This window comes from Ostrinia nubilalis, chromosome 1 (assembly GCF_963855985.1).
Source record: "Ostrinia nubilalis chromosome 1, ilOstNubi1.1, whole genome shotgun sequence".
NCBI classification, from domain to species: Eukaryota; Metazoa; Arthropoda; class Insecta; order Lepidoptera; family Crambidae; genus Ostrinia; species Ostrinia nubilalis.
In genome coordinates, this window is record NC_087088.1 from 17,357,141 (window position 1) to 17,378,012 (window position 20,872).

Below are 20,872 nucleotides of genomic sequence, written 5' to 3' on the forward strand. Positions count from 1 at the left end.
AGTTATCATTTGTGTAAATGAAAACATACTTTTTTTGGTAAATGTTGCCATTATGTAAACATTTGAGAGCTGCTTAGCTGATCACGGCTTCAAATCCGTTGAGTGGCGTTTGAGAATACCATTTAAAATTGAAGGATACTTAAATTTAGGAGCCCGTCAGCTGAGTGAAAGATTTGAGTAGCGTTTCAGTATTCGGCCGTAAGTAGCTCAGTTGGAAGAGCAGTCGCCCGGCAAGCGGAAGGTCGTGGGTTCAATTCCCGCCTTAGGCAGTTCGATTTTTTCAAGTTATTTATAACTAGCTTTCCGCCCGCGGCTTCGCCCGCGTGGAATTTTGTCTGTCACAGAAAAACTTTATCGCGCGCGTCCCTGTTTCAAAAACCGGGATAAAAACTATCCTATGTCCATTCCCGGGACTCAAACTATGTCCCTGCCAAATTTCATCGAAATCGGTTGCGAGGTTTAAGCGGGAAAGCGTAACAGACAGACAGACAGACAGAGTTACTTTCGCATTTATAATATTAGTTGGGATTTTCAAATAAAATTAAATTGAATTATCTCGTCTCCAGCACATGTAATGTCGCTCGTAACTCCGAACACACTTATTAGTTCCCCCAATGTGTATTGTGTCGCAAACGTGGGTCGTAGACCACAAGGTGAGCGGGTCATTCTGCTGACTAAATGTTTGTATACAGATCTTATCCTTGAGTTTTATAAATATTGTCTTCAAAATTGACCACACATTACGTACCTACGTAAGTTTAGTAAGAATGTTGGTCAAAATTTAACTGAAATTACATAAATAAAGTGTCCAATAAATAAGACTATTTTCACTATTTTGAGACCATAAAGTAAAAAAAAATAGCTAAAATCATATCACTTACTTACAAATAGTTGAAAAAAACAATTTTAATGATTGCCATTTATCTATTAATTTATTATACCAGTAAGTACTTTTAAACACCCAATGTTTACAACCTATTTATATTAAAATAATTATTTTTAAATCTTAAATACTATAAAATTATGACAAATTAGGAGAAGGGAAGGACCAGGGTTGCATGATTTAAATCAAGTTGATTTAAATCATGATTTAAATCACGATTTTTATTGAATGATTTTTTTAATAAAAATCACTGATTTAAATCAATATACTAAAATGGAATTAATGCAACGCTGGGAGTGCATATTAATCAACTGTAATGTTCAAAACAATGTAAATATTAGGTGTTCAAGTATGAAATAGACGTTCTGTATGGAAAATTAGAAAAAAATATTTTCACTATACAGGGTGTTAGGTAAATGAGTATATGAGCCGACACTAGCCCATGTTAACATGGGCATATAAATGGTATGGTGAAGTCAGAAATTTGATATCATCATTTTATTTTTTTAAATTTTCATACAAAATAAATTTTATAAAATCCGATTTGTATGAAAATTAAAATAATTAAAATGAAGATATCAATTTTCTGACTTCACCATACCATTTATATGCCCATGTTAACATGGGCTAGTGTTGGCTCATATACCCATTTACCTAACACCCTGTATAGATTTTTTTTGCGAAAAAAATAAAATTGATACTTGTAAAAAGATATTCGTGTTTTTGTAATGGAAACAGACACCACTTAGGACGAGCTGTTTTTGAAGAGTTTTTTCTTGTTTCAGTAAAAATATGACATACCATCTTACATAATTTAACTTTTTTGGCTTGTTCCCAGTACTATACCTCAATTGTACCTAAATAAACATGTTTTCCGCATGAAAAACTAAGGCAATGATTGCAAAATCGAATAAAAATCAATATAAATCAAATAAATCACGATTTATTCAAAAAAATCTGATTTTTTTGATTAAAATAAAAAAATCGTGATTTTTTTCCACCCTGGGAAGGACATACATTTTGTCGCGAATGAATCTTAAAGAGATTTTACGTGCTATTAAATAAACGCAGGCGAAACCGCGGGCAGAAGCTAATACGGTATTAATTTGTTAATTCGCCAAATGATGATAACCATCGAGGCGCGATCATTTTATTAGGTTCATCAACGTATCGTAATCAAGTGTTAAACACGTGGGCGAAGTTAGGACAGAAATAATGACTGGAATTAGTGCGTAATAAGTAACTACTAACTACACACATCTATTTTAATTTGCCTATTTCTAACCGACAGAAAACTTGCCATTATCTCCTGCGGACTTTATTGTCCAAAATTTATGAATTATTCTTCTTTATCTAAAAGACTGTGGCTTTCACTTTAAATCACCTTTATGCGGTTTTCTACGACCTAAAACCACAGAATAATAATAAGTACTACGTACAGAAGTTTTACTTCGCGAAGGTATTTAAAAAAATGTATGCTCAATGTCATTAACAATATGGTGTAATTTAGCCTGTCTCAAGAGTCAAGCACCATTTTGTTGACAAACGTCAGTGATCGGCACTGCGCCGAAGCTATAGGGCTGACTTCGGTAAAATGATGTGACGTGAGGTGCCAAACTGCGGAAAATGGCGGAGGAAATACATGATTTAGCATGAATTATCATGAATAATATTAACTACTTATTTACCTCCCAGTGTCTTGAGGCAACTTAATAAAATTTTATAAAAAAAAATAAAACCGACTCCAAAAAACCTACACTAAAACGTAGAAAAATAATTACTAATTACCTACTTATTTATTAGGACGAATTATTAATATTTATGTAGGTATACCATGATTGATACTTCTGGAGTCGGTGCCAAGATTATGAAACATGTAAAGTTTGCCTGCACCGACTCCAAAAGTATCAATCATGGTATACCTACATAAATATTAATAATTCGTCCTAATAAATAAGTAGGTAATTAGTAATTATTTTTCTACGTTTTAGTGTAGGTTTTTTGGAGTCGGTTTTATTTTTTTTTATAAAATTTTACTTATTTCTTGCTTTTTAGTTAACTAATTATTACCTTGATGTTACCACTGAAGGTAGGCAGTACACTGAGACCAAAAAAAATTGGTTCATAATCGGCGGAGATATTGCATATAAAAAAGTTCATCCCCAATTTTCCACCCTTGGGGGTGAAATATTTTCTTCAAATTAGCATGAAACCACCCTTTTGATAATACCTATTCAACAAAAAAATAATCGTTCAAATTGGTTTATAATCGGCGGAGTTATCGCGTAACAAACATAGAAAAAAAAAAAAAAAAAAACATACGGGTCGAATTGAGAACCTCCTCCTTTTTTGAAGTCGGTTGAAAAAGTACATTCTGTGTTTTTATTATTATTTAGGCAGTTAAATACTGCACAGTATTTAGTACACCATTTTCTTTATTTTCTTCCATCATACACAAGAATACGCGTGCGTCAGTCAATGTTCGCTCGTATGTGAGGCCTTGTCGAATAGTGTCCTGTAGGTGGGCCATCGTGCGTGTTTTGTTTTCAATGTAAACTCGCGGAGATGAACAGGCCTGCTAAAACTAATAAAGCTCACCGATGCAGATCCAAAAAATAAAGTTTGTCTGCGAGTTTTGACCTTACCTACCTGAGGATGCATTTAAAAGCTTTAAAATCATTAAACGCTTTTAGTATTTAGCATTTAAGTAGTAAGGTCGACTTCAGTGCTCGAGCAGCTCGCCGTATAACGCTATAAAGGCCATCGACTTTTTGCATCGCTATTGAAATCGAAATGCACGATGATAGCAGCGGCTATTTAAAGGACGCATTGTTCAATATCACGTAATACGTAGGTAAATAAATAGCATATGCACAGCAAAAGTAGTGCCATACGATCTATTTACATCTCTAGATTTTCACCTGGAATAAAGCATTTTTGTTTTCCGAATATAGATCAGAAATTGGGAAAGATAAAACCTAATTGTAGAACATTCGTACCCTCTTTGGTGTAACGTTCGTTCGTTTCAGTTAAATAACGTCCACTGCTGGACAAAGGCCTCCCCCAAGGTTTTCCACAATGAACGGTCCTGCGCTGCCCGCATTCAGGCTCTTCCCGCGACCTTTACCAGATCGTCGGTCCACGTAGTAGTTAGTGTAACGATCTTTACAAAATCGATGTTTGTTTGTGTCTAAATGCTTATGAGATAACACCCAGAAATGCTGCTGATCAGTTAATTTTTTTATTATTAGATTTTAGGAAAAGTTGTACGCTTTGTTTTCCATTTTCAATCTAGGAATTTAGTATAGTTCCCAAGGGATGATAATAAATTGTATTTGACGAACCGCAATCCACTCGATCGGAACCACGCGCAAAGAGAAAATATAAGGAAAAGTACCTATAATAATGGCCACTGTTTCAGCCCGGAGCGGTATTAGAAATGTCTTTCACAAATCCCGCTTCGTCATTGTCTGTCACGTTTATTTACTTTCGCGATCATTTTATACTTATCCCCGTATTTACACAGGGAGGGCGTTTATCGCCGCTCCGTGTTTCAGTAAAATCCTATTCCAATAACGTTAATAAACTTTGATTTACTCCGAAATTGAGTAATGCTTTAGAATTAGCGCTATTATGATATGTAAATGCTAGTGACGAGGACACACAGATCCCATATTTCTATAAATGATGTAATTAATGACAGCTCGCGGTATCACTTATTTATTATTCGTGCCGTGAATCAACCTCGATATTCTCGCACAATGAAGTCATCTCGAGACCTCTACATGCTACTAATAGATAATAACTGTTTGCGAGTAATTTTTTTGCATATTTTTATGTTTTGATATATGATTAATGTAAATTATAACAATAACTAGAGCAAACCGACGCTGATCGATTTGACAAATAGTGCTCTAATTGTTTGCAATCGCATCCAATTTGCTGTTCCATTTATTGTAAACTGGCTTTAGCCCGCGGCTTTGCCCGTATGAAATTCAGTTTGTCACATATCGTTACTAGTCTATTATGTATATGTTATTCTAAAAACAATATTTTTATTGTATGTTTCATAATAATCGGTTCAGTAGTTTTATATTGCGTGTAATTTTCGTATTTTTAATATTAGTAGGATGAGCATAGGTTCGCTTAGACGACTCATTGCGATGACTACTACCACAATTAAAAGTGATTCATGCAGTTCATTAATTTCAGTCATTCAAAAGCTTCACAAAACGAAAAGTTTGTTGCTCTTGAGAAGATTATTCACAAATGACGTAATTTCCCTTTACTGCTTTTAGACTGTGCGTAGCGAATCGAGATAAACTGGTTTTACGTGTGTCATGAACATCGCCAAGCTTTACATCTAGTACAATAGACTAATAATAAAAATCCGAAAGTTCGGCTGCCTGTTTGTTTTAGTTTAACTCCTTCGATGGTTGGTCGATGAAAAATTAAATTACATCTTATCATCATAAATGAGGAATGAAACGTTCAAAATTTGGGATTAATGAAATTTTTTATGCTTATGATATGAATAATGTAAGCCTAATAATAATTATTATAGTTTTTACGACCGTGTTTTTTTATCGTGAAACTAAAACACGCGATAAACGTGTTCCAGACCAAACCCGCGCAGCGTGCAATCCGCAATATTAAACTAGTTTAATTAATTTAACAACGGTTTCTTCTTACTAACATTTTATTTCTCCCGAAACAGGTACAGATGGATCAAGAACGGAAAGCCCTTCGAATACACCAGCTACGACAACCGTATCTCGCAACAGCCGGGGCGGGGTACGCTCGTGGTCAGCCAGCCTAGGGACGAGGACCTCGGCCAGTACCAATGCTTCGCCGAGAACGAATGGGGTACCGCCACCTCGAACTCGGTGTTTGTACGAAGAGCCGAGCTGAACTCCTTCAAGGAAACCGACGGGCCTCAGACCATGATCACGGCTGATGAGGGCAAGCCGTTCAAATTGACGTGCGAGCCCCCAGACGGCCATCCCAGCCCGAAAGTGTACTGGATGTTGCAAGGCGAACAAGGGCAGCTGAAGACGATCAACAACTCCCGTATGACCTTAGACCCTGAAGGAAACTTGTGGTTCTCGAACGTGACTCGATTTGATGCAAGCGAAGACTACGCGTATACATGTGCGGCGAAGTCTCTCTTTAGGAACGAGTATAAATTAGGAAACAAGGTGTATCTTCAAGTGAAGCCTACTGGCATATCTCCAGCGCTAAACAAGCACGAACCAGTTCGCCAGTACACCACCCGTCGAGTTGAGAAGGGTCTCAAAGGCAAGCGGGTGGAGCTCTACTGTATTTACGGTGGAACGTGAGTATTTCCCCTCAGATCGGGTTCGCCCGATCGATGCCGCTTAATGCGATTTATAAAAGCAGAGATAACGGTGTCACGTCCTGTACGAAAGTTCTAATGTTGTGGTCTGATTGTTCAATCAACTCAAATGGCTTGTCGTTTAGTTTTTACGTGACATTTCGTAGTTTATACTCGTACAATGAGTCTTTAACATTTTATGACTGAATATCTTTGATCCATAAAATGTAGTCCAGTGGTAATTAATTATGGTTTAAAATTTAATTTTTTGTAAAGACCAATTTTTTTATATTTAGCTTATTCAAAATAGCTATTAAGAGCAAATTATTTCAACGAATACAATTTTCAGGCCGCTACCTCAGATAGTTTGGAAGAAGAACGGCAAAACGATACTGTCGTCCCAAAGTATCACGCAGGACAACTACGGCAAGACACTGGTGATCAAGTACCCCGGCTACGAGGACCAGGGCACCTACACCTGCGAGGTCTCCAACGGCGTCGGCACCGCGCTCACATACTCCATCCAGCTCAATATCGAGGGTGAGTCCATATTATCGTCCCGCAGTATCACGCAGAATAAGTACAGCAAGATATTGGTTGTGAAATGCATTTCATTGATAGCGGTTTCAATATAATATTCAATCAGGCATTACATTTTAGAAGATAAATCTCGCAAAATTCGCCGTATGGCCACGCTGGCGTCCCTTTGTCCAGTGAACCCGTCACACAAAAAGGTTACATTCACAAAACTACATAATGCAACGAGAATGCTCCGGTGAACGTTTGAAAATGCGCTTGTTGCGTCGAAGCCAGCTCTTTGTTCGCCCGCCAGAAAGCACGCGACAGTAAAAATACATGTACGTTCACACCACTGAAACATCGCACGCTTACGTAATAAACGTTTTGTTGTTCGCGGAAACAATCTATTTACCATTTCAAAGGCAGTAATCAAACTTAAGGTCGGTTTTTCTATTAGAAAGGAAGGATAACTTATTGAAGCCGGCTTCGATGCGTTTTTACTAACATCGCAAAGTTCAAGCACACATAAAAAACGTGTCTGCGCTACGCTACAGATGCAATAAATACATTGCATGCAAAAAACGTTACCCCTATTTCGGATAAATAAGGATGATTACACATTGACATCTCCAGTTACCTCGTAGGCGTAAAGGGCGCTTCCCTTTCAAAGCTCCATGCGAATTTTTACAGACGATCGTTTCACATAGTTTATGGAGGGTGCCATTCAGTACATTCTATGAGCACGTCACCGTCATTTATCACTTTCTACTCGCGTCATTACTGAAAGTGCAATCCAATGACTGTTTATTTCGGTGGGAATGTGTGAATGAATATTATTTTTAGTTCGTTTGCTTTCACAATAACCTTTTAAACTATTAGCGGGCAAAATCGTTAACCTGTTGATTCCAGTGGCAAAATAAAAACGATACTATTGTAAAATGTAGGACTTCGAACGTGCATAGTCTTCTGCTTCTCTTAATTAATGACAATCAAACCTATGGTGGTAGATATATGGATTTATTTGTGCCAATGTCAAGTGGAAAATTGATATAACTAGAACAATAGTACTTCGTAACAATTTCACGTGCATTATTAACGATGTAACTGTCAAAAAGATGGCATCACGCCTACATTAACATTTGTCCTGCGTCAGTGCAACAATGCGCGGTACTTACATTGTGCCATAAAGAGGGTCCCAATAAAGGTCCCTTTGTACGTGGGCGCCTCTTTCGGCGCCTACTTCCTCTCATCAATACTAATTAGCAGTAATACCGAGTTATTACTTCAATACAGTCGTACTCTCGTGTGCGGTGATACTTATCTCTTCAGTACCGTTACAGTTACGGCTATGTAAATTAGCGCTAACGCTGTCAGTTGTCAACGCGTCGTCTGCGACTGCGACTATGTAGAGCGGAATATTTTGCAAACATTTCAATCGTTTCAGGCTTAAAACAGTGGAAATAACACATTTTATCGATTCAAGCCTATTAGAATTGGAAATGCTTTTTTTATTGGATTTCTTAGCAATAACAGTATGTTATCTTGTATCGTCCACGCGGGAGCATTTGGATCGGGCTGAGTGCTAAAGGTGTGTGCACACCGATAACTCAGAGTCAGGGCGGCTCGTGCCGGGCTCGTTATTAGGAATGTTCGTCACGCCCACCGCAGGCCGAGGTTTTACTGCCCCACTTGCCCGGCGCCTGGAATTGGGTGTTTTGTGTCACTTCCCCTCTGTAACGAAAGCGGCATTCTTCGTATAATTGTCAATCTATTCTGTTGGCTTTCCATTCAAGCCGAATGGGTCTAGGGAAATTGCGTGACGACGTTTGCTTCTGTCAAATATTTTGTTTCGAAGTTTAGCTTTTTTGTTTACGAAGAATTCTCGAAATCTGTCTAATTATTATGAATTCTTTGAGTAAAAGTAAGGTACAATTGTAATAGCCCATAAACATTTCTCAGAAACAGGGTTCTCTATCATATTACCATACATGTATGTATAGACATGGACAGAATGCATTATTGAAGTCGTGATGAACTTGCACTTCGTGTCAGTTACCTATGTGATCGTAGTGAAAGTTGTCTTAAGTAAATTCATTTACTATTTACGAAACAACTTTTTTGAACTTACTGCTTGTGTTAAAAATAATCAAAAGTGCATTAATCTCGGGTACACAAGAGATGCATTATCTGGAGACAAGACGAAGTTCATAAAACTGTCCAAGATAACAACACCAATTTCATAAAGTACATGTTTTATAACAGAGTTCGTGACGTGAATTACACGTCTGAATGAGTGAACGATTTGTTTAGTTTTTGTTTTGTTAGGTAAATGCAAACAACTGTAGTTAGTTGTAGTATATTTTATTAATAAAGTTAATTTCATCTGCGCTAAAAATAAAAGAATAGGTTTTTAAAAATATTATTCTCCGCACGCCGTGTTACGCTTTTTAATCCATGTGCAAAAAATACTTTTTGTCGCGACGCCACCAAAAGCATTTGCTTGGATAAAACCCCCGCGACTGCTATGATTGCGTGCAGCGCTTGTGCTTTTAGCTTTACAATGGAAGGACCCAAAATTGTTTCGTTTATTTTTTTCCATCGCTTTGAATTCGTCGTCATCCCGCTTCCAACGCTCGGTTCCTGAGTTTACACCGTAATTGTGGCATTCGACGACAGACCTTTCATTGACGTTTTTCGAGCGTGCACTTTAATCTAGGATTCTTATTTCCTTTATAGCATCTCAACTCAATGCCGCTTGATTGTAAGAAAACTTTTTCATGCACCGCTTATTTCATGAATGTTGTAAAGACAGTTTGTATGTTATTTTTCAACTGCGTTTGCAGATTTTCAGTTTCCTCAACTTTGCGACTTCCATTGGTAAATCTTTGGGATTCTCTTCGTCTAGTTTGTATGGTTATGGAGAGTTTAGTGGCGCCGTCATGCTTACCTATCCCCATATTTCCTCATCGTATTTTTACGTCTGGTTACCAACCAGCACCCGCGTCCAGGATCAATAAACCATTTCCAATATCGCAAATAGTGTTGTTATCGTTCCCGCGGGCGGCGACAGCGTGCATTAAATATGCCGGCTCGGTGACGTAATGCCACGCACGCGAACCACTGTGACCTAGTTCACACATTAATTGAGAAATTCCTATCGGTCAGCCCTGTGCAGGATTCCGTACCTGAACCTGAACGGTGGATGGACTTCCAATTTGTTTTATTGCGAGATAATTCCATTTGTCGTACCTTACTTCGTCCTTCGTCTACGTAGCAAGATTAGAAGCTACATCTCTATTACAGTAATAGTCGGGGAATAAAAACATTGAGGCATATTTGCAAATCCAACAGATGAGCTTTCTAATGAATCTTTTTTTAAACAACTGCAAACTAAGTTGACTAAAAGTCAAACATAAAACTCGGCTCAAGCGCATCCTCCACGATAGGTCATAACCATAGTTGGAGGAGTAATAAACTGCCCGTCTGTCTGCAAACTGCTACATCTAACTGCATAAATGCATCTACAGCCCTGGAAAGGAAGCGGACGTATGTGGCATACAAACATAAATTAACGTCTTCAAGATAAAAAATTGTCGGTCAACTAAATGTCGCACGCTTTGATCGACTTAGAACTAGCTTGATTACGTTTTCTACGGGTAGTATCCGTTTAATGATATTTCTTTTCCGCTTACAGAATACAAAGTTAGTAACTTGTAATAATTTGAGATTTTGACGCATAAAACCATTGAAATTCACAATAGATCGGTCAGAATTTGTGTCATTAAAACAATTCCTCATTATGTTATAGATTGTCCTCAATCAGGGGGTCGTCACGTACGTCCCTTCGTGGAAGCGGGCGCAATTTACCGCGAACGACCGCAAACAACTATGTCACGACTCACGCCCGATATAGAATACACTTTATTGCGTTTGCAATGGACTCTATGCCTAAGCATTTTATTATTGACCATGTAGGTCAGGATAATAAAATCTGTGTCACTTATTACGTAGTAATTTAATGAGTGAATCACAGTTCTATAATTAACATTGGTGACAGAAGGCATAAAGAAGCTTCCTTCCTTGATCCATTGTGTAAACGAAACTATTTCAAGAAACTTTTGGCCTATCGTTTAAAAACTACACTTGGTTGGATTTCCACAAAGATTGCGAGGAAGCGGAGTAGTGTGGGGCTAGGTCTATACGTTATCAGTGAAACGGCGTGAATATTTATATTTTTCCACTAAAGCTCCCTTTAAAACAGGTTGCGGTGCGCCTATTTATCTAGCTCTCTCTACCTCGCATGTTTTCTTACGCTCGAGTCCTTCACTTATATTCCTCATACATATTTACTTTGTGCGAGTAAATACTTCGCTCCCCTTCCCCTAATCTCTTTTGAACTGGAGGCAAGAAAAAGTAAGCATTTCTTTTGCGAAATTTCCACTCACAGCTCAACTTTCTTAACTTTGAAGTCGCTGAAACTGTTAATGGTACGTTTTTCATGGAAAAAATGTGGTTTGAAGTACCAAAGCAGTCCTTGAAGGAAATATTAACAGATTTTTAGTGCTAATGGATACTTAATTAACACCTAAGAATCGTGCGAAATTCGAACCCTTTCTCTTGTTGTCGTTTCATTCAAATGTCTTTTTACTAGCAATAAACTGACTCTTGTTTACATAAATGTCCATTACCGTGTCGTAAATCAGTTTACTAGTGAAATCTATCTCTCTGGAGCCTTCGTTATATCTAATCCGCGTAACTGGAGCCCAGACTGCGTTGTCGGGTTTCGCCCGATACGTTTAAGAATACTTAGCGACGCTGACGAGTCGGGAAATCCTAGGGGTGACTGCCCTCGTTTCTTCAGATTTTATTTACGGGATAAATATGGAATAGTGGGATGGGATCTCTGACATAAATTACATACCTTTTACTATTCATTGCGGTTCAGTAAGATATTTATTTGTGAAAATAGTAGTAGGTGTGAAAATATCAAAATAGTAACATAGTTTACGTCTGAAACCACATAATTTTTGACTTTTTTTGCAATTAAAATGTAATATTATATGGTAACACCTACACACACAATAGTCGCGTCCTACATAAACCTCAAAAGAGAAACTACGCAAATGAGAAAAGCCCTAGCCGATGCAGCTAAAAGAGCATTTGCTCTACCGTCTTTAATTTAGTGTTGCAGTTAGTGCAACTTTAAAATAAACTTGTAAAAGCAGCTCAATTGAACTTGTAAGCGGTGGTAATTGCTTCATTACGATTGATTGCTATGAAGCCGTTAGAACTGTAAACGCGATTTTATCTTCTAAATTGTAACCTCTTGTATCGTAAGACTTCTTTTAAATCTAGAATCTTCGTAAAACGAGTAAGGCATATGAAGTTACTCGTATGTATTTTAGCTTGCTCAAAAGTGCTGATGTATCATGTAAGTCGGAGGAAAGAGACGGATTGAGTAGACCGAAAACTTATTGTGTTTACCCCATGATTTCATTATTTGTATCTTCTTGGAGCTTTCATAGTAAATGAGGCATTCTTATACAGTAAACTGCATTTGTAGGTAGGTATCATATAAAATAATAAAGTACTGTTTTGCCGCGCCAACATCGTATTCTTGGCAATTTAATTTGAATAACTTTAACTGAATGTATGAAGCGGATCCATAATATTCAAAGCTGGCCGTAAAACAACCACTTGCGAGGTAATAAAACAAAGCTAACGTGGATGTTCATAATGCAGTTTCCTACTTATATTTTCTTTATTTCTGTTATTATGTCCTAACTAAAGAGACTTTATTATCGTTTAAACTTCTTTAATTTGTTTATCCGACTTTGACGGTCGTTGGTTTCAATCAAGTAAAATTTAGTGCAACAAGTAAGTGGATAACGAGCAGACAGCTGCCCTCAGTAGTTTGGGACATGGTGGAAGATAGATAGACAGAATCAATCGAAACTGTACAAAATAATGGAGTAGGATCATCATCATCAATGGCCCTTTACTGCTGCTGAACTATGAGCCTCCTCCACTTCAGTGAAGGGTTTTGCCATAACACACCACCACAGGCGGGTTGGAGATCGCAGTTTAAAAGATTAATGTTTATGAGAGAGCGCTGCTGTCCGTTCTCTGTTTAAACGGGACTATTCCCACCTCTCTTTTCCACCGCTGCAAATCCTGTGTTGCCAGGATCTACAGCTTGACCGCCATAAAAAACCCCACCAATGCAGGTCAAGTTTGTCCCGTTCTCTGTTTAATGTGTAGTAGGTATTGTGTAGTCCCTAAGTCGCCTCTTACGGCACCCGCGGGCAGAGTAGGGTTTGGTGATAAATGTATTCTACTCTGTCGTCACCACACGGCGTTGCATATTTGTCTTTAAAATCCAAAAAAGTGACCCACCCTGTGCTAAAACTGTATTTGCACATCACTAATCTCGTAATTCTATTCCAGCCGCCCCATTCTTCACCGAAGAGCCCGAGTTCCAGAATAAGGCAGAAGGCGAAACCGCCGTCATCCGCTGCCAGGCCGGCGGGACCCCTGTCCCCCAGATATCCTGGGTGCACAACGGCAAGCCCATCGAGCAGGCCGAGCCCAACCCCCGGCGGCAGGTCACCGCCGACTCCATCATCATCACCGACCTGGTGAAGAAGGACACTGGAAACTACGGGTGTAACGCCACCAATTCCATCGGCTTCGTGTACAAGGATGTCTACATCAACGTGCAATGTGAGTAATCTTGATGCTTTTATTTTATTCAGATTGTTGCATATGTCTTTTTTTTTTCATTTCAATCGAAGAACGAACACAGCTAAATAAACGTCTCTCCCAAGGGTTTCCACAAAACGGTTTTTTGCTGCCCGCATCCAGGTGCTTCTCGCAAACTTCACTCAATCGTCGGTGTACCGATTGGGAGCACGACCGATCGATGTTGCGTCTTTTTACGTTTTCTAGGTTGTTAGATATACAGTTGGTTAAGATATAAACTTGTAATTGGCGTTGTTTTTAAATCCATATAAATTATGACGAATCAATTACCAACAATAAATTATCTGGCTCTAACTAAAAAAAAAACTTAATGTAAACACTTTTAAATTTTGATTTTAATGACTTTCGGATAATTAAGAAATAGTTGGTAATCAGACAGAAATCAATTTTCGCACATGCGAAGTCGTGAATTCGAATTCTTTAATCCGAGCACTAATTACAGAATTCGAATGCTTTAAAAACACGTCTTCAGAAGATAATTAATAGATCAATTTGTTCAATCAGGCTAAAAAATGGTCTCTATATTTTTTGTCACCCATCTCACAGAGATTCAAAACATCGTGTCTGTAGGTCACTTGAATATGATCGCTGCGCAGGATATTATGTCATTTTTCATTGTCAGGGGCAGCGAGACATTAACGTACACGTAATTGGATTGGTCGAGGACTAAACTCCGATTATTGGGGATTCAAAGTTTAAAGTAGATTCCAATATACATGGAATTGGAATATGTAACTTTTTGGTATTAATTCTCTATTTATCTGTAAAGTTTGGGAGTTGGCAATTTACAAGATAGATTTCTATCATTGAAACGTGAAAGATCGAGGTCGTGGCTGCCTCGCATACGAGCGAAAGGCACGCACGCTCGTATGACAGCAATTTACAAGTTCTTACTCGATAGAGAATACATAGTTTCGAAGCGTTCAAGTTATGTCCCACATGTACTTAGCTTATCTTGAATAAATCAATATAATAAACTTATATGGTAATATTTATGCTGCGAATGACGTAACTACATAAGTGGTACATTGGGTTGGACATTATAACAACTTCGAATCCCGCCTTGAGGGCAGGATTTCTTAGACGAAGGCATAAGTTTGTTGGTCCCAACTTCGATAAATAACACTGGTCAACAAAAAATCAAAATGAAAATGGTGCCGAGATTCTGTTGATAGTTTATTGTTAGGTGTGTATTAGTAATAATAAAAATATTTTTCTTTTTTTTTTTCTACGTGTAGTTTTGGATCTACCCTCAGTTTTAAAATTTAGCTTTAATCGGTACTTTGGTTGCACAGTTTGTAGTGTTATCGGTACATTTTTATAAATGCATTTATTTTAATATCATGTCTACATTGCCAAGAAGTTGTCTCAACAATCAAAATGTATTTTTGTTACATTTGTGGTGTGTACACAGTTAAAAAGTTTAAAAATTCAGACAATATTTTATTAAAAGTGCTTATTTTTCTTACTTTAAGTCGGAAATTGTGGTTGTATTCAAGCCGTGGATACCCAAAATTGTTTGTATAATCTGCTGTGAACGCTTAAGGCAATGTTACAATGGTCAAAGAAGCCGTAACATGAAGTTCAGAGTGGAGAAAGTTCATTACTGAAACATTTATCCATTCTACTCCTTAATGCTCAATGAATTATTGTCTAGCCAGACTAGACTATAATGCTTTATTCGCGTGTTACGTTCCAAATGTTAACGGCCGTGTTGGTAATAATACACTGTATTAGAAATCTATTAACGAAGTTAAGATAATAACTCTAAATTGTTGATTTCTAGTCATTGCCGTTTTTCATTTATTACACTTGTATATTGTGATATTTGTAATACAAGAATGATTGCGTTTATTTTATCTGCCTACGTTTTCCACGAATCCGATTTCTCAATACGAGCTGCAAAAGTGACATTTGATGTTCTCGACTGCTTTATTCGAATACATCACATCCAATCTAACGACATTGCTTTGGACGGTGGGTTGGACTACTAAATAACAACATTGTTAAAAGTCCCTTTATTCACGTTGTCAGTTTTAATATAAAAGTTTTATATCCGAAATGAACTCCGGCACCGCCATAAACGTCAGTTATAATTGATCATGGGATGTCCGACCCACGAGCTGTGGCTCGCTCACCAACTGACGGGTTTTATGATTTTAAGCTGCTTTTATTGGCCTTGCTCCAATTGAGAACGATATTCATTCATCTAGCCAAGTATTTGTTCGCTGTACAAAAAACTTATTGTTAACTTGAATAAGTTTGGTTTTTGTGCGGTTGCTACGTTGAATTTGTCGCCAGCTTACAGATTCTGAATACATGTTATTCATACTGTTTGATACGATTCCTTTAGTTTGCTACTATTTATATCCACGTATGGAAAAATAAATAATAACAAAATATATAAATGTAACATGACGCAACTGACTGATTGTACAACAAAGAGACGATCAGTGGAAGACGTGACTCAAGCTTATCCATGTGGAAATTGATAGCAAAATGTTTTGCCAATGTCAAAGCCCGAGGGTCTTGTAATTTAATATCCGTTTTATTAGTCCGATATTTCATGGTATTGTGGTTTCAAAACACTATTGTGACAGAAAAAATCCTTACAACTAACATACGACAATAGCAATAGATTAGACGTGATCCTGTCCAACCCGCACGTGTGTCACGTGATCTGTCTCGTTGTGATCCTCGTGAATTCTTACCAAAATAGCTCTTACTGTCAAGTCACATTGTAGCTATAACAGCCAATATCGCGCGATGGCCGCAAGCAAAACATCTTGTTAATCCTAAACTGTATCAAATTGGCGGGATTGTGGACTCGGTGTGTTGTTGTATGGGATCATAAAAGTCCAGCTGCACCCACGGCGTAGCATCGCGTGTGCAAACAGCTACCTGCCACCCTCTGACGTGCGGGAAGGAGCGGCGAGCGGCCTTTCAGGGGTGCAGGGTGATGCCTAGGGTTCCCAACCTTTTTTTTAAGAAATCCATTTTACTAATGATTCTTGTAAACTTGTAGGTAGTGCTTTCTAGAGTAAACGAATATTTTTGTCGAAGAAGAAGGCATGTACTTCGTGGTTTTGCAGTAGATTAGGTATTATGTGGGCTTGACTTTTATTATAACACAGCAAATTACAGAAAAAGTTCCTCGTAGCCTGTATTAAAAAAAAATGGTACATTGTCAGTCCCATAAACACAAGCTTAATGGAAATCTGATCCTTATTGAATTTGACAACCCTAACGGAAACCAATTCCCGAATTTTTTCCCTGGTTCGACGACCTCAGTGAGTCATCAGGATAATCCGATGATAGTACGTGTACGTCACACGACCGAAGTTAAATTACCAAAATGTAATTTGGAAGGAGGCCTGTTATTACTATGGTATACTTGCTTGGACGAATAAACCACTGGACGCGTAACGAGTGACGTTTTCGTCTTTACCCCGCTGGCACTTACCAAGGCTAAATTAGCCATGGTAAATGTTGTCAGGTTGTCACTTTGTCAGTATGACGCGAGCTCTCGAAGAGTAAAAATATCACGAAAAATGGGTAAATGCGCCGTACTTTATTGAAAAAATTATTCCGGTCACACAAGAAATGTTTCTTATCACGCGTAAGTACATTTTAAATCTATTATAGTAGCTATTTTTTCGTAAAATAAATAAAATTTGATATGTAAACAAAATATGATTACGTCATTTTAAAAAGTACTCATTGTACATGTAAATGCTTAAAACATGTAGCATATTTAATTTGGTTGGATTATAGGTTTCATTCTTCATTCACATCTCATTTTTTATGACGTAAAGGGCTTGAAAAATGTCGATAAGTTTATCGATATACCAAACAAACTGAAACTGAAATTATTCAAATTAATTTTAGATTTCCAGTGGATCCAAATAGAAGGAGAAGGTGGATAGAGGCAGTCGGAAGACAAAATATGTGAATTCCAACTAAAAACCACTGCATTTGTAGCATTCATTTTGCGGAAGAATGCTACAATGCCAATTCTACGAAACAGAGAAAACTGCACAAAGATTCTATACCTACATTGAATTTGCCTAAATTTGTAAGTACAATCATTATCAAATTTTATTAGATATTTTATCTTAAAAGTCAACTAATTCACCAAAATATCAGTAGACACAAAACATTTATGGTTCAAATTGTGTAACTGGTATGGCTCAAAAGATAAGGAGACACATAAAGTGCCCTAAAGGGCTACCTTTTTTAGGGTTCCGTAGTCTTGACAAGGAACCCTTATAGTTTTGCTATGTCTGTCTGTCCGAAGTTTTGCTTGGAAACTATTGGCACTAGAGAGCTGTAATTTTGTGGAGGTATGTATATTAATCACGCCGATAAAACAGTAAGATAAAATTTTGAAAAAAAAAAAATATTACGGTAGCTAGTTGCTTTACATCTAGGGGTAGGTACATGTAAAGTGGGGGTGAATTTTTTTTATCTTCTACCTCATCGTGTGGGATATCGTTGGACAGGTCTTTTAAAATTGCTTAGGGGTTTCTAAGGCTATTTTTCCATTTAGAGATCTGTTTGCAAATTATTAAAGTTTAAAGTGCCAATTTTTTTTCGAGTCCCCTCTAAAAACTAAACCGTTAGCTTGAAAAATCTGGGAAACATCATAATAATAATTTATTTTATGAACTTTCAAGGAAAACTATAACGGTTAAGATACATCAGTTAGTTTAGGAGTAATAGTCATTTGACTCATGTATTATACTTAACTAATAAAAAATCCTTAGAAGAAAATACAAAAAGTTACTTTAGATGAAGTAATTGCTTGCTTCTAAAATATATTGTGTTAACGACGGACAACAACTACGGAACCCTACATTACGCGTGGCCCCCGCCCGACACGCACTTGGTCGGTTTTTTTTAAATTATCTTTGACATTCATAAGTGCCAAAACACTGGTCAAATTTGAATAAAATATTTATGATTTTGATAGATTTTTTTGTTTTGATAATCTTAGTCACATGAAACAAAAGATGATGAGATCGACATAGATGGAACATACAAAACAAGCACACCAGTAAATGTAAGTAATAATTACACCTTTTTTGAAATATGTTGTACATCAAAACACTGGTCAAAGAATAAAATATTTTTGATGTTGATTGATTTTTTGGCTTTATTTTAGTCACATGAAACAAAAGATGATGAGATCCACACAGATGGAACATACAATTTAAACTTTTCATTGCATCTAAATATTAATAATATCATCACAAAAATACGCCAAATGACTACGATTACATATTATTATTATTATTTATTTTATTAACAGGTTTTATTTTCGGTATGCAATACCGAGGTGGAACCTTTTAGATCTGTGTCATCCCTCACGTTTAGTGAAATACCGGGGTGGTTGGAACTTGATTTGGTCCATCCTGTCATCAACTGTTTTTCAATGGGACGACTTCTGAACATCAGAGAGATCTTAACTGTCAAGATACGTGAATTAGGCCACTGAACTTTTCAAAACAAAACCAACACAGGTGAAATATCTGAGCATCTCCCTTGACAACAAATTGAACTGGGCGAGTCATATCGACAACATGCATAGTGCCTAGCAAACATAGCGGCCACGGGTTGTATGAGAACCACTCTATCGGCATCACTTGACTTCTTTCTGAATCTCAGACATTTAGACCTCATTATTCAGGAGGAAGCACAAGCACCCACTCTAAGACTTAAAGGAAACGATCTATGAAAGCAAAACAAGGAGACATGATATTCCGCGATTCTGCACAAAACCCTAAAAGAAATACCCCTCATCAACAGGATAGGTACCCTGTGTACACATCTTCGACCAAAGAATATAATATCCAGCTTACAGCGGAAACGCGAAATTGCTCTGGAATCAATGAAGTTAGGATATACCGACGTCTTCAAAACCGAAATAAGTACTGGGAGGTCTTCTCGAATGACCTAAACATAAGAATATCAACAACATTAGATAAGAATTAAATAATCTCAGATAGTGCATCCGTACTGCAAGCGCTACAAAGCAATACATTGTCATAATGTTATCAAATTGTGTTTCATGAAATGTATAGAAATAGGCTATTGATGAAACTTTTGTCCGTGACGTGAGACAGATTATAACATTTGTTGAGACCAAAAGCTAGTTAGCAGTCGATCGTAACAGAATATTACTTGTTTATTGCTTTACGAATTTGATAATGATAACACAGCAAAAAAATATTTCACCTAGTTACCTACCTATATGAATAATTTGTAATATTATTTGTACCTATAATAAACACGATACAATAATTAATTATAGTCTTTCAATTAAAGAAACTTTCAATATTAAATCAATCCATAATTCATTTATCTCGTTAGGTTCATTCATTCATTCATTTACATAACTATCGATAAAATACGATCTTTTCCCAGCACTAAATGTCATTATTTGACAATTGTCAAACCTCTCCCCCCGCAAAAAGTGGTTGATCTTGTTTCCTTAGAAATCTTGTAGGTTTCGTGTCCAGTGGTTTATTCGTCCAAGTATACTTGTCATAGTAATAATAGGCTATGTTGCTTCAGTAATTTCTAAAGCATCATTTTGTATTTCAAACCACAAGATTCCATAACTGAAAGAATCCAAATATGAATATTGATAACATTATAAAGTTTAATGTGTGTTTGTAGGAAGGATCATAATATCCTGAATGCTTAAATGCTAAATCTTCTAATCCATTATTCTGAAAGTAACAAGCAAATGGAGAGCAGCGTTGGACTGGAACCACTCCCCAGTTAGAGGAAGTACCAATTTTGAACTCGTATTTTTAGCACAATATGGCTATTGTTGCCTAAACTGTTTGTTTTAGTTGATGCGTTCCAACAGAATACAGTACCGTAGAAAGTATAAATTATGAGTTATTTTCAGTTTATAGATAGGCATTTCATAGATAAAAAAAAATCCCTTTCGTCTGTTGTGAGGTTGTATGAGTATAACTGAGGTCATCGTCCAGATATCAGACTAATATGAGACGCCATAACATCCGAGGAATACCCGAATATGATACTCACATTTGATCCAACCCATTTACTAGGCTATTTTCCAAATTGGCTCATAAATGTAGGGTGCAACCCCTTGCAAGATGTAAAAATACAATTCTTTCCATTATCTTTTGTATTATATCGTCCTCGCGACAATGCGAAGGACGTTATGCAAATAGTGCAAAGAGCGTGCCCTTGGGCAAGGTGATTTGAACCAAGTGTTGGGCCAACACTGTTGGCTATTCGGAATGCGATATACGTGAACCGCACCCTACCTATACATACACATACGTGTATGTTTCATATGTAACAGGCAACGTGTTCGTTCAACTTTGACTTGT

At 37.2% G+C, this 20,872-nt stretch overlaps 1 protein-coding gene and 1 long non-coding RNA gene across 3 annotated transcripts in view; both read left to right on the top strand.

Annotated features, from left to right (window-relative positions):
• The window catches only part of LOC135074409 (neuroglian), a 45,407-nt gene that overhangs the window by 3,793 nt on the left and 20,742 nt on the right, over nt 1-20,872 (top strand). For both annotated transcript variants that reach the window (XM_063968703.1, XM_063968694.1), the window contains exons 3-5: nt 5,601-6,218; nt 6,568-6,758; nt 13,185-13,460. In XM_063968703.1, coding sequence (XP_063824773.1) covers nt 5,601-6,218; nt 6,568-6,758; nt 13,185-13,460 — 1,085 coding nt within the window. The remainder of the gene's footprint in view (nt 1-5,600; nt 6,219-6,567; nt 6,759-13,184; nt 13,461-20,872) is intronic.
• On the top strand, nt 16,926-19,786 carry LOC135076497 (uncharacterized). Its single transcript, XR_010258276.1, has 3 exons — nt 16,926-17,574; nt 18,496-18,561; nt 18,811-19,786. It is a non-coding gene; the product is annotated as an uncharacterized LOC135076497 (long non-coding RNA).